Source organism: Macrobrachium nipponense, chromosome 2 (genome assembly GCF_015104395.2).
Source record: "Macrobrachium nipponense isolate FS-2020 chromosome 2, ASM1510439v2, whole genome shotgun sequence".
Classification (NCBI taxonomy): Eukaryota; Metazoa; Arthropoda; class Malacostraca; order Decapoda; family Palaemonidae; genus Macrobrachium; species Macrobrachium nipponense.
Window position 1 is genome coordinate 21,793,385 of NC_087201.1, and position 14,681 is coordinate 21,808,065.

The window sequence follows — 14,681 nt, forward strand, 5'->3', positions numbered from 1 at the left end:
ATTATCGATGCTGGTGCGTAGTGGATTAATGTCCTGTGTGCGTTTCCTTATTTTTCCTGGTATAGTTTTGGGCACACTAATCTACCTCTGCTTGCTCTTTCTGATATTTTTAGTTCCATGATATTTTCTTTTTGTTATTCCTTCTATCTGTTTCCATGCCTGAATTATCATGTAGCGTTCTCTTCTCCTTCTAGACTATATAATTTTTAAGGATTGTAGTCTTTCCCAGTAGTCTAGGTCCTTAACTTCTTCTATTCTAGCTGTAAAGGACCTTTGTACACTCTCTATTTGTGCAATATCCTTTTGATAGTGTGGGTACCATATCATATTGCAATATTCAAGTTGGACTACGAACATATGTTTTATAAAGCATAATCATGTGTTCAGCTTTTCTTGTTTTGAAGTGCCGTAACAACATTCCCATTTTTGCTTTACATTTTGCCAACAGAATTGCTATTTGATCATTGCATAACATGTTCCTATTCATCATCACACCAAGGTCTTTAACTGCTTCCTTATTTGTGATTGTCTCATTATTAGGTCCCCTATATGCATATAGCTTTCCTTCTCTGTCTCCATAATTTATTGATTCAAATTTATCAGAGTTGTTAAAATACCATCCTATTTACCTCTGCCCAATCATATACTTTGTTAAGGTCTCTTTGTAGAGCGTTCCTATCTTCATCACAAGTAATTTCTCTACTTATTCTTGTGTCATCAGCGAAACTACTCACTACCGAATCCTTAACATTACTGTCTATGCTTCAATCATAATAACAAACAATATTGCAGCTAGCACCGTACCTTGTGGCACACCGGATAATTACCTTGGTTTCATCCGATTTCTCATCGTTTGCAATAAACTATCTGTTTCTGTTGTGTAAAAATTCTTTTAACCATCTTCCTACTTTATCTTACGATATTGTGTTTTCTAATTTTCTTTGCTAACTATATTATGGTCTACTTTGTCAAAAGCTTTTGCAAAGTCTAGATAAACCACATCTGTTTCATTTCCGCTTTTCATATTTTGAATATGTTCTCACGGTGGACTAACAGTTGGGTTTGTGTACTTTTTCCGGGTACGAAACCGTGTTGTCCTATATTAAACAAATTATTTTTTATTAAATGTTTCATAATATTTTTCTTCATTACCCTTTCATACACTTTCATAATATGTGATGTTAGACTCACAGGCCTATAATTACTTGCCTCTAGTCTTGATCCACTTTTGAAAGTAGGGGTGATATATGCTAATTTGTGCTCATCATAAATCTTGCCTGTATCTACACTTTGTCTTAATAATATTGCAAGTGGCTTTGCGATAGAATGAACTACTTTCTTTAACAAAATAGCAGGGACTCCATCCGGCCCTGCAGCAGCTCCATTTTTTAATTTCATTAATTGCCTGCACAATATCAGCTTCATTAATTTCTATGTCAGCTAAAATATTCACTATTTTTCTTCCCTTACTTCTATATCATTATCTTCATTATCTATTCTAGGGGTGAATTCTCTCTTATATCGTTCTGCCAGTATGTTGCAAATTTCCTTTTTTTCTTTTTTTATTCGTTAATCTCCCTTCAATCTCAGAGGGCCTATTTCTATTCTTCTTTTATTCATCTTCTTCGCATATGAGTATAATAGTTGGGGTTTTGCTTGATATTTAATAGTTTTTTCTTCCAAGTCCCGTTTTCATTTTCTTTTGATTGTATAATCTTTTGTTCTGCATTTTCTATCGTTACTTTTTAGTTCTATAAACTTTCCATGCATTTTTTTCTTTTGCAGACCTTTTTTACCACTTTCTGATTTTCTGGAACAAGATCCTTCTGTCTCTTGGTATGCATGAATGATGTTTACTTTTCTTCTTCGGTATATATTTTTCCACTATTTTCTCCAAATATTTTATATAATATCTCCTTAGTATTACCCTTATGTCATCACTTACGAAAATGTTATCCCAATCTTTGTTTAATTCTTCATTAATTTCTGACCATTTTATATTTTTACTGTAGAAGTGTATTTTCCATATCCTTCCCACTTTTTCATTTCTGCTTATCTCTATTTCACTGCTTTGGAATGAACTGTTAATTCTATGACATTATGGTCTGAAATACTCGCATTATAAAACAAAATATTATTTCTTTAACATATTCATCTCGTTCACAAATACTAGGTCTAAAGTATTTTCCTTTCTTGTTGGCAGGTGATTTATTTGTTGAATGTTGTATTCTAGTAGCATATCTAATAGCTTTTCAAATTGCCTCTTATCTTCTGCACTACTATTACTCTCTTTTCTATGTATAAGTACAACCACAATCTCCTATTCGTTCTTTCCATTCTACGAAAGGAAAGTTGAAGTCACCAGATAGGAGAATAGTCCAGTCTTTGTGATTTACCTATATATCATCCATTTTTCAATTATTAAGTCAAACTCTTTAGTATTAGGAGTCATATATTACTAGTCATCATTTTTCAGATTCAAATTCACCGGTATTATTCATTCTGAGTTCTATATTTCTATTTATTTTTCCTTTTTCCTTGTTTTTTGTCTTTCCCATATATTGCGGTTCCCCCTGATTCCTATTTTTTTCTATCTGTCTATAAGTTTTGGAACCCTTTTTATTTGATCATCATTCAAAGTCTTGGGAATCAGTTTCACTTATATTCATTATACTATTTTCTTTTCATTTTGTTAGTTTTCTAAGTATCTATTTTTCTTTTTGAGTACTCGTAACTAAACCCTGCGCATCATCACTATGATGGTTTGCGTGTTTTCTCCTTCATTTAATAATGGTAGTATATAAGGATTTTCCATGTCTCTTTCCTGTTCTGGTATGTTGTTCTTTTTTTCATTTCCAGAAATTCCTGACATTAAAAAATCCAACTTTTCCATAATATTTTTTGATCTTCCTTCATCATGAATTATTCATTTTTGTGTATGAATCTGCAATTTCTCCGTTTCTGCAATATCCTCTTGCATAATAAATACAGTTATTATCTCTTGAGTAGAATTTCGGAGCGGAGAGAGAGAGAGAGAGAGAGAGAGAGAGAGTTAACCTTAATTAAAAGTGACATGGATAGATTAGTACGTATTGTATTTCTTTAAAATACTATCACATATGAATTTTGTAATTACAGTTATATTATTATTATTATTATTATTATTATTATTATATTATTATTATTATTATTATTGAAAGTATTAAAAACAAATAGTACAAACACATCAAAAAATCTTGTTAGTCTCAGTAAATGAGAGAGAGAGAGAGAGAGAGAGAGAGAGAGAGAGAGAGAGAGAGAGAGAGAGAGAGAGAGAGGGGGGGGTGTCAGGACCACGTGATTGCAACACTGCAGCTCTCCCAGCTCTTACCCTCCTGGCTGTCACAGAACTTGATATATAGCTGACAGTTTTAGTACCTGGATCTCGAAAAAGGTTACTGGAAGTTACTTCAAGAAGACTGGGATTTCCTTCATTCTTCCATAATTTTTTAAATATTAGCTAAAATCTTACTAATTCACTATGGTATTTTCTTTAATGAATTGATATTATTGCTGTATAAATTAATATTAATATTTGAAAATAGTAAATCATTTTTTGTTCATGAAACTTACCTGTCAGATATATATATAGCTGTATTTTCTGAAGTCCGACAGAATTTTAAAAACTTCCGACACACGCAGTGGTCGGCCAGGTGGTTAGTACCCATTCCCGCCGCTGGGAGGCGGGTATCAGGAACCATTCCCATTTTCTATTCATAATTTTTCTGTCGCTGGTGCTGGAAACACCTGTTTCCAGTACCTCCGTCTTAGATTTTGGAAACTTCATTGCCGCTAAGTATCCTAATTGCCTTTTAATTGATTTACTTGGATTTGTGGCTAGCCATACGCTATCTTAAATGATTTGAATTTGATTCATTTTTGCATAAGATATCTGAATCTAGTTAGGCTAGTTTCAGAGGGGGTTGTCTGCAAAGATAGGGTGTGGCTACCGAAAGCTTCGGTAGATCCGCACTTGGTATGCACGAGGGGTATGAGTCTTGCTTCTTTGTTGAGATTTGTCATGTAAGGAGTGTGAGACTTTGTATAATTCCGTAAGGAAGACGTATGATTCGTATGTACGCAATTAATCAGTAAACATGTCTAATTCCGTAAGGAAAACGTATGATTCGTATGTACGCAATTAATCAGTAAACAAAAGTCAGGGTAGTGAACCTGCTAACCTTCTTGTAGACTTTTTTTTTTTTTTTTTGCCTAACCCTGTAGTATGGCCTACGGGTTATGAATATGTCTGCGAGAGGTGATCGCTCTCCGTCATTGTTGTGAGAGTGCTACTTCTGTTATTGTTTCTCATAACCCTGTAATGTTGCCTTCGTGGCCCTAAACAGTGTCTGTAGAGGTTATTGCTCTTTCTCTAATACTCTTTCGATTCGTATCTTAGAATCGAAAGTGCTTGCTTTAGAGAGCAATAGTGAAGTGGCTAAGTGCAGTGACAGTGCCCCTTGTGTGGTGGAGGGTGCGTCAGATCGGCCTTATTTCGCCTCTAGGCCGGGACCTCTGCTTGACTCCCAGGACCCGGGGAGAGAGCATGTCGAAAGCCGAAGGAGGGTTACGAGGAACCCCCACCGATCTGGCGTGCCTTCGGCAGTTTCTGATGAAAATCCCCAGACTGCCTAAGTGCGTGCACGTGCACGAATCCTGAAGGATTGCTTCTCGTCCTCCGAAGTGTCCTCCCCGCGCAGGGGTTGGAGCTTTCGGAAGGACTCGCGCCCTCTAAATAGAAGCTTTATAGAAGAGGACGCTTCACGTCCTCTCTCTCTCTCTCGTTATGCGTTCCAGTGAGAAGTAAGAAGGCGAACGTCGCCTGATCACGTGTACGTCTTTCCACCGAGAAATATGAAAAAGAACTAAAGAAGTCTTAGTAGCAGGACGCTTTTGAGAGCGGACGTCCGAGCTTTGTTACTGTGAGAATAAGAAGGCGTTCCCTCGCCCCTCGTATTCTCACACGATCAACCCTTCTCCTGAGACTGTTTCGTGCAGTCGGATTTCTCTCCGAGATGTATCTCGCTTTTCCCTGAAGGCAGTTTCTCTCGCTTGTTTTGACGCCTTTCAGGAGCGTGACGCTTTTCTGCACGCTTCTTTTGACGCTCGGCTTGGACGGGACGTTCGGATGGACGCCAGGCGCGCGCGGGTGCACGCCAAGCGCGCACCAGTGGACGCCGAGCGCGCGCCAGTGGACGCCGAGCGTGCTCGCTGCTCGTCAGTGGACGCCGAGCGCGCGCGCCAGTGCACGCCAGGTGTGTCGCCTGGCTGAACGTTTCTGTTGAACTCTTCAAGCTCTTGTTTACGATTTGGGCCTCAAGAATTTTTACCTCTACCTTCGGTGATACCTTATACCTCACACCTCACATGCAAGAATGTGAAGTAAGCAGTGCTTCGGAGGAAGCTTAAAGTGAACAGACAACTTCGTCTTCGAAACCCAGCAAGACCTCGGGTTTCTGAATTCAAGAGGTCTCTGTTCAATATTATATTGCTTTTCGCAAAGGTGGATAGAGTTAAGGAAAGCTCAAGGGAAGATCTCGTTTTCTCTACCGCAGTCAAGACTTTGCGATAAGGCAGTTACGGGTTATGTAAAGGCTCGATGTCCTGCACGTCAGGACTCTCGGCAACGTTCAGTAGGATTCTTGCAAAGGCACTCATCAAAAGGACGCTCTTCAGGAAAGCGCAAGACAGGACTTCCTTTGCCATACTGCCAATAAATTTTAAGCTTTAGCAGGCATTAGTTGTGATACGGGAGAGGAAGCTGGTTGGAGAGTTTCTTCCTCTTCCCAGGATAATTTTGCAAGCTTTTTTGCCATCTGAAAGGGTTTTTCAGATGATAGATTTTGTTAGTTTCTAGCGGGACTACGCTGCCGAATTTGAACATCGTCGTTCTACCTGCCGTAAGCCCAGTCTCTTAGCAGGATTCTTGCCCCTTCCTCGTTTGAGACGGGAATCGGAAAAATTAAATGCTCGACTTCCTGGATTACGTTTGTTAATTCAGTGACTTTCCCCCATTGACAATATACTTTCGTTTTGTCAAGTAAGTGGGTATCCCCTCATTGACACAATATCTCTTTGTCCCATAAATGGTTAGTTCTCATTGACAAACATCTATTAACTTGATATTGCGTAAGCGAATAAGCTCTTATTGACAAGATTCGGAAGAGCTCTCATTCGTCATTCGCAGACTCGTACAAGAAATAGACTTGTAGACTACGTCAATGAACGCTTATGTCCAATAACATAAGAAGCTTGAGCTGACTGCTTCGATTCTCTTAAGTCTTGTCATGAAACTTGCCTGTCAGATATGTATGTAGCTGTATTTCCGAATTCAGCTATATATAGTCTGCCAGGTAAGTATGAACAAACTTTATTGTGATATAATTTCATATTTTGCCTTGCGTTATTTTACTTCTGGTTGGTTCAAGTCATATACGCTTGCTGTAGTTACCTCTTACGGATGGCAACCGAGAGGTCTATTGTCTATTTTAAGGACAGTTTAATCGTTACTCCCTGCAGCCTTCCAGGAGTTTCCGAAGTTTATCTTTTACCGTTGTATGGATGGTAGTGTTCTGACGACACAAACGCATCTATATATTTAGCGTTTTCTGTTTCGCTTAAATATACCAGCTTGAGAGTTTTTTGTTTTTTGCTCAAAAAATAACGGGACCTATTTCTTCGTAGAATAGGGTAGCTGGCAACCCAGACATAAAGTTAAGAGACGACGTTCGTAAGCTGCTGGCTGCTGCTGTGTCTGACTGTCCAACCGAGCCAGTAACAGATCGTGCGCTGTCATGCGCTGTAGGTTACGTCTCTCTCTCCTCGGGATTGACTGACTAACGTGTACTCTGTCCTACAATCACGGACTTTAGCCTAAGATTGAGGGGATTTCTTACGTGAATGAATAAATGTTGCATTCGTTTTGCCTTACTATGTTCAACAGAGTTATCTCTAATCCTTTGGTGCTCGTTACCGCACGGTATAGAACTACGAGTCTACCGCAACATTGCACTTTTATATGCTCTCTTGCCTAGGCAAAGCGCAGCCTTATTAGGAAGTAAGCATACTCGGGGAGGGAATGGATGAGCTTGCTGGGGACCATTCCTTCCTGAAGAAGTTTGTTTCCCCGAATAGACTGCAATCAGACCACAGTTTTTCCTACGGGAAACTGAAATATTATTCAAGGTCTAGGAATGATTCGAACATCTCTCAGTGCGTCATGATAGAAAGAAGGTGACGGACACTTGGATAGGGTTCAGATGTCCTGGATCTTAATCTGAAAGAATTAAATGCAATTCGGTTGTCCCCTCCAGTCCTCGAAACGAGTTTTTGGAACCAGTGGTCCACATCAACTCTGATTTTCCACAGCTCTCTCATTTCTAAGAAGTATCTTCTCGGTCGGACCTGCTCGAGTTTACGAGAAAGAGCCTATTATAACAAACAGGCGTAGAATGTAACGATCCTCTACAGGTTCGTTACAGGATTACAAAAGTCCGTACGAATCGTCTCGATCGACGGCAGCAACTATTCACTTCGAGTGGAATCTTTCTTTAGAAGTAAGTTGAGAGTTGTGTAGACTTTAGGGACGCCCTTTCATTCTTCTCTTCGATATGTTGAGGATGAAGAGGCTTCTTCTTCTCTGCTCCCTTATTCTCGATCCGGGATCGGTACCATTAAACGCCATCCTGATATTGAACGGGGATGGATGTTTAGTCTCTTTTCCCCTTTTTCAATCGCTTAGGAAAATGTAATAATGAGGAATTGATGACGTCACAGGGAGCGACAAATGACGCTGATCGCCCCATGTTGGCCTCAGGATCCTGGATTCCACTGAGGTCACATACTTCCTAGTTCACTTTCCAAGGACCTTTTCCGAGAGAGTCGGTCTACTCTAACTCGAAAGGTACCTATAACCTCTCCGCTCTGAGTCTGACTACGTTCAGACTATCGAGATGTTGACAGGAATAAGATTACCGTCTTCCATTCCCGTCTGAACAATGGGATAAGCTGGCAGTCACAACTATTAAAGAATATGCAAATATGTTGTTGACGGCCTTTGGGCTCAGAGATTTGTGTCTGTCAAACAACAAAAGCCCTTCACGATCTTTGAGTTCTGTGGAATCTCGAAACTCGCTCACCATCTACTTTTTGTCTCACCTGTTTTCTCGGAGTCAGACACTCGTGCGAGATCAGGCCGACATATAGTAGCCCTGAGTTTCTTGTTGACGAAGTCGGTTGCGTTTATACACCCCGATGATCGTGTACAACATTAGACCAGGTTGGACTGTCAGGCATTCTTCCTTCGGGGACTGAATCGCCTTTTTGCTCCTCGCTCCTTTCTCCTGGCACCAGAAGCTCGAGTCAGGAGTTGATTCACTGACGACGTTGGGTTGCGTTGATACACCCCCAAGGTTTGCTTAGATTGAATCGCCCAGGCAGTCCAGACACTCATCCTTCAGCGAAGAATGTGCCTTATGGGTCTTTAGGGTACAGCCTTGCTGTACTTGATTCGTCTGACTGGTCAACTGGTCGGTCACCTGACTTTAGTTACAGACGGACTGACTGTGCATGTCCAGATCGAAGCTTTCAATATGGAACTTAGACGTAGTCTGAAGTTCTTGATGTCAAGCATTCGAACCTCTCCTACCTGTTAACTTCTTGCATGTGATCAGGAAGGCCTTCTTCTAACCACCCTAGATATGAACAAAGAGGGTTTAGTGAAATTTATTTTAAGCCATCGTCACAAGTTTTGGCTTTAGAGAACACAAGGCGGTGTGCTCTCTAAGCCTTCCGTTGTGGCCTAAGAATGGAAACCCGTTTTGTCCTTGGGCCAGGAGCTTGGAAGCAAGGATGGCACAAGTTAGTGGGCAGGAGCCAGAGAGAGTCCTGTGCCCTGTCAGGTCTCTCAAGTTTTATCTACATAAAAACCCAAGAAAAGTCGAAGTCATTCGGGCAATCTGCAGTGTTCCGAAAAAGATCAGACTTGCCCATATCGAAGAACACCCTGGCTTTAGTGTTAAGAAGGATTCTTTCAAAAATGGCTCCTTCATTGTGTTTTGCACAAAGATTTGAAATCGTTTATCTGAATGCTCACGAGGTGAGGGCGCGGCCTCGGAAGCATTTCAACAGAGCATGGCATCGGCAACATCCTGAGTACCATGTTTTAGCGAAGCAACTCTGTGTTCACTTCACACTCCCTGCGAGATGTGAAGATGGCATATGAGATCTGCTGCTCGCTAGGGCCATACGTGTCTGCAGACACAATCTGGGGGCAAGAAGTACCACTCATCCTATCCTGTAGAAAATGGTTAGGAAGAGCTCTTAATTTAGTGGTTGAGTCGCCGACAACGGCGACTTCTTAACTCTTAAAGCCTTAGTTAAAACACCTTAACTTTGGGCTAGGTTGGTCAGGTGGTGATATAATATATATATATATATATATATATATATATATATATATATATATATATATATATATATATATATATATATATTTATTTTACTTCTAGCCCTACATGGTATGAGGTCATATGGTCTAGTCACGTCGTGGTCTCGCCCCTGTTGACAGATCATACTGGAGTGCACCAGCTATATAGGTCTCTACCTCGCTGGCACTCTAGTAGCACAAGCAGACTTACGTGGCAGTAACCACGAAGTCAGCTATGCTAACAGGTGGAACCAAGATGTAAATCATCTGCATGCATTTGTTTCCCAAAATCCTTCTATTCTGCTTCCCTTCCCACCTCCAAAGGTGGGATTCAGCTATATATATCTGACAGTAAGTTTCATGAACAAAATGATAATTGTTATGATACAATAAAGTTTGTTCATACTTACCCCTGGCAGATATATATAATCAAGTACCCACCCACCTCCCCTCAGGGGACAGTGGAAATAAAAATTATGAATAGAAAATGGGAATGGTTCCTGATACCCGCCTCCCAGCGGCGGGAATGGGTACTAACCACCTGGCCGACCACTGCGTGTGTCGGAAGTTTTTAAAATTCTGTCGGACTTCAGAAAATACAGCTATATATATATCTGCCAGGTAAGTATGAACAAACTTTATTGTATCATAACAATATCATATTTATCATACTAAAAAACATACATCTTTGTAGTATAGAGAGAGAGAAGAGAGAGAGAGAAGAGAGACGAGAGAGAGATTGAGAGAGAGAGAGAGAAGAGCGAAGGTTATAGTGATTATTATCGTTGGAAAATACAAAGAGAGAGAGAGAGAGAGAGAGAGAGAGAGAGGAGAGAGAGAGAGAGAGAGAGAGAAAGAGAGAGAAAACTGTGCTAAACTATAAAGGATTCTTATCTTATCATAGTATGTGTTTTTAAAAGTGTCGTAAACTCGGAGCGTCGGAAGCGTCAGCGTCGTAACCTCGGAACAAGTGTCGTAACCCAGGGCGGATTTTTTCAATGAATATTTAAGAAAAAGCATCGTAACCTCGGAACGTCGTAAGCCGGACCCATCGTAACCCGGGGACCGCTTGTATATATATATATATATATATATATATATATATATATATATATATATATATATATATATATATATATATATATATATATATATATATATATATATATATATAATATATATATATATATATATATATATATATATATATATATTTATATATATATATATATATATAGATATATAATATATGTATATATATATAAAATTGAATCTGCAACATCATAAATCTTGACCATCAAGAGTGAAATCAGGAATTATTTCTTAGACAGTGAATAATATATATATATATATATATATATATATTATATATATATATATATATATATATATATATATATATATATATATATATATATATATGCACACTAAATCTGAAGTCATAACTCTTCAAGTGCTGTATATTGTAATTTCATTTATTTACGGCATGTATATGTATTGCATCAAATAAAAATTTGTGAGGCAATGTCCATCTCATCATTTACATTGTAAGTGCATATTATTGGATTTTCTGTTACACTGTATTTGTTTACAGGCACTTGCTAGTCAACTCTACTTAGATGAGGACGAAAATCAAAATTCTTCTAATGGAGATCAGGGAACTCCAATCGGACGGCTTAATGGTGGACGAAGGATAGATTATGTACTCCAAGAAAAGCCTTATGAAAGTTTCAATGAATACATATTTGCTCTGCAGGCTCATGTTACCTACTGGTAAGTTGTGTTTCTGATTTTTGTATCTTTTTATCATTTGGCTTATTAGAACACAGTAGTAAATGTAAAGTATACTTTGAAGGAATGAATGCTGATAATGATAGAAAGACAAAGATTAACCAATTTAGTATTGTAAAAAAATTCAGGTATTATAGATACAGAATAAGTCGTTCTAAATTAAGAAGGCTAATATAGGCTGGGAAACTAAGGCTGTGTCAAAACTTTTTAGAGGTGAAAATGATTGACTTGAATGGTTAGTAAAGCAGTTAATTGAAGAGTTCATAGAATTACAAGAATTATAACTTTAATAGTGAATGGAACCAAAGATTAACAAATCTCAGAGAATTTATTGGCAGAATTTGAGTAAATTTAAAGAAAAAGATAGGAAAAATTAAAAAAAACTAGATGTTAAGAGAGATACTTAGCAAATGGTAAATAGAAGAAGCTGGATCCTAAGTTTTATGTACCTGAGGCATTATAGAAGCATGCTACACACCTTGTATACCAGCTAGTTTTATCCAACATCTTGACCCACAAGTGACCCAGTTGATGACATTATTTCAATTGGCCCTTAATGAAGGAATATGATGGAAATAATATTCTTTTTTGGTTCTGTGTTGGTCACTTGGTAGCTCCCTTGGCTTTTATTTGAGAGTCATGTGCTCGATCCAATGTGAGTTAGAAATTTATTTCTATTACATACTTGATTGTGTGTTGGTTATTTCCGTTGCATTTGCTCAGGAGGGCTATCAGTTGAGTCACAAGTGGCTCGGGAAGTTGGGTAAAATTAGATGATATGCAAGATGTGTAGCTTGCCTGGTTTATGCCACATGTACAGAAGTACTTAAATTCCAGCTGCGTCCGTGATCTGTGTGGGTCAGTTGGTATCACTCTTGCCTTTCATTCGAGAGTCCTTGGTTTGATCTCAATGTGAAATTGTTATGTTTTCAATTTAACATGCAATTATTATGAATAATATGCTATTAATTTGGTTGCCCGTGCATAAAGAAATTTGGTTAAACCAGTAGGTATGCAATGTGTGTTGCTTGTCAGGTATTTTAATGCCTTAAATGCAGAAGTACTCAGGTTCCAAACACTTTCCTGATCTGTGTCAGGTAGCAGCTCCCTTGCCTTTCAAAGGGTTTGATCCTAGTGTGAGATATATTTCTGTTACACGTGTCAGTGTGTTGATGATTTCCCTCATATTCACTCAGAAGAGCCGATTTGAATGAAATGCTATCAGTCTGGTCACTGATGGGTCAGGCCTGAGTGGGTTAACATTCCTGGTATGCAAGGTGTATAGCATTTCCAGTTAATGTCTCATATGTTCATATGTACAGAAGTATACAGTATAGGTTCCAACTTTCTGTGTGATCTTTGTGGGTCAGTTGGTAAAACCTTTACCTTTCATTTGAGAATCCTGTGTTTGATCCCAGTGTGAAGCAGCAATTTATTTCTACTACCCAGCAGTTGTGTGCTGATTGTTTCCATCACATTGGTTCAAAAGGGCTAATTCAAATGAAATGCTGTTAATTTGATCACTGGCAGGTTGGAAAGTAGGGTAAAAGATGCTGATATGTACGGTGCGTATTTTATCTAGAAAACCCCTGGTATAGAGAGGTATTTAGTTCTTCCATCTTTAGTGACTTGTGGATCTCTTGGTAGCACCCTTGCCTTTCATATGATATTCCTGGGATTTGAGAACCAGTAGTGGGTTAGAAATTTATTTTAACCCTAATCTAGGTAGTAATTGACAATGAAGATCACTGTACCAAGTACTGCACCAGGATGATGATAGTTGCCAGTCAAGGTGAGTTCATTTTTAAGACTTAGACGTTAACTTCTTCTCTTCTAAACACTTATTTGATATTTGTAATGTGTTTGTTCACTCTATATCAGCTGATGAAATTTCATAAGACAATTTTTATGCTTTCCAGATACATACTTAAACTAACCTTAATTTTCTCACTGTTGTTTGGATTGATTGTTCAGTATTTTTTCACCTGCACATGGAACTGTAAAGTCGCAATCTATTGATGGCGAGAAGAAGCCATCCTTTACAGATTAGGTTATAGTACTGTATTTGCCCTCTAACTGTTGTACAACTTTGCTAGTTTATAGTTTGAAGTCAGACCTTTGCGGTTTAAGTTTACTGGCAAATAAGGGCATTTTTAAAATTATAACTTTGTACAGTAGTTATAGGACAATCAGTAGTTTAAATTTATACTTTTTAGTTCCTAGATTTTGTATTTTTTTAAAGAAATTGGAAGAAACATAGCTACTGATTATCGTACTATGGTTTATTTTTTGTGTTATCTAAAATTTCTTAATGTGATTAGGATATGACTGAGTCATAAACACTATCCATGTTTTGGATACTGAATTTCTTTAGGATTCTCATAGTTTATTTTTTATTTTTTTCAGGGGGAATCAGAGGATACTATGTTACTTATTTTGAAAGAATTATATGGGCCACAAGGAATATCCTGTGATGCAGAGCATACTTCACAACCAACATCAGCCTCAGGTCACCATGCCTATGAAGGGGATTCTGCTTTAGGGTCAGCTGCTGTTACTCCAACAAGTCCTCCAATGTTTGACATAGGTAGTAATGTCTCACAATCTGTAGTTGATTCCAGTGGCTCCATTCCTCAACCATCAGCACCTGTACCACTATTTACGGTGGGTCCAGCTAATCCACCTACTGTGACAAATTACACTCCTACCTTTAATTTCCCAAGTGGAGGAGATACTCCCAGTGTTATTGGTGGAAGACCAGTAATTGACATCAACAGTCAACCTAAAGGAATGGATCCCACAGCCATTCCAAGAGATAATAAATTAGTGGGCCCTCCTCCTAAAATTCCAACTGGGACGTTTACAAGAACCACCCCTTTTAGAAGGTAAAAGTTGAATAAAGGTTTGCTAAGTGCTGTATAAAGTTTTTTGAAAGTTATTTGATTATTTGTATTTGCAAATGTATAAATTTGTGAAAAATAGATATATGTATTCCTATGTTATAACAAAAACTATGATTTCAAATGCAGCAAACCATGTAATACGGACCAGATGATGATGTTTGCCTAAAAATAACTAACATTAATTGATTTAAGATATGATTTTATTACCTTTTATTTGATTGATTTTACTATCTATAATAAAATTGTTTCTGTTTTTCATTTATGATTGCAGTAAATTTCTATGTATTTTACAAGCTCCTATAATATTTTATCATGTGGATATCTTCTAGATGCTGTGATTTATAATTTTTTCCATATGTCTGTATAAATTTTTTTTTCATTACTGAATTATATTTTTCTATCTGCTTTATGATATACAGTTCAGAGCCTTGCATCTGGAACTCATCCATTGAGAAACATCAATTATCTGGAAGTTATTAAGCCGATAAAGTGTAGATCACTAATAATACTGCAGTAACGAC

At 38.0% G+C, this 14,681-nt stretch overlaps 1 protein-coding gene across 4 annotated transcripts in view; it reads left to right on the forward strand.

Annotated features, from left to right (window-relative positions):
- Nucleotides 1-14,675, forward strand: part of LOC135220477 (phospholipase DDHD2-like) — a 171,278-nt gene extending 156,603 nt beyond the window's left edge. For all 4 annotated transcript variants that reach the window (XM_064257607.1, XM_064257606.1, XM_064257604.1 and 1 more), the window contains 2 exons: nt 11,061-11,238; nt 13,665-14,675. In XM_064257607.1, the coding sequence (XP_064113677.1) occupies nt 11,061-11,238; nt 13,665-14,146 (660 nt within the window). In that variant the 3' untranslated portion in view covers nt 14,147-14,675. The remainder of the gene's footprint in view (nt 1-11,060; nt 11,239-13,664) is intronic.
- The last annotated feature ends 6 nt before the right edge of the window (nt 14,676-14,681 follow it).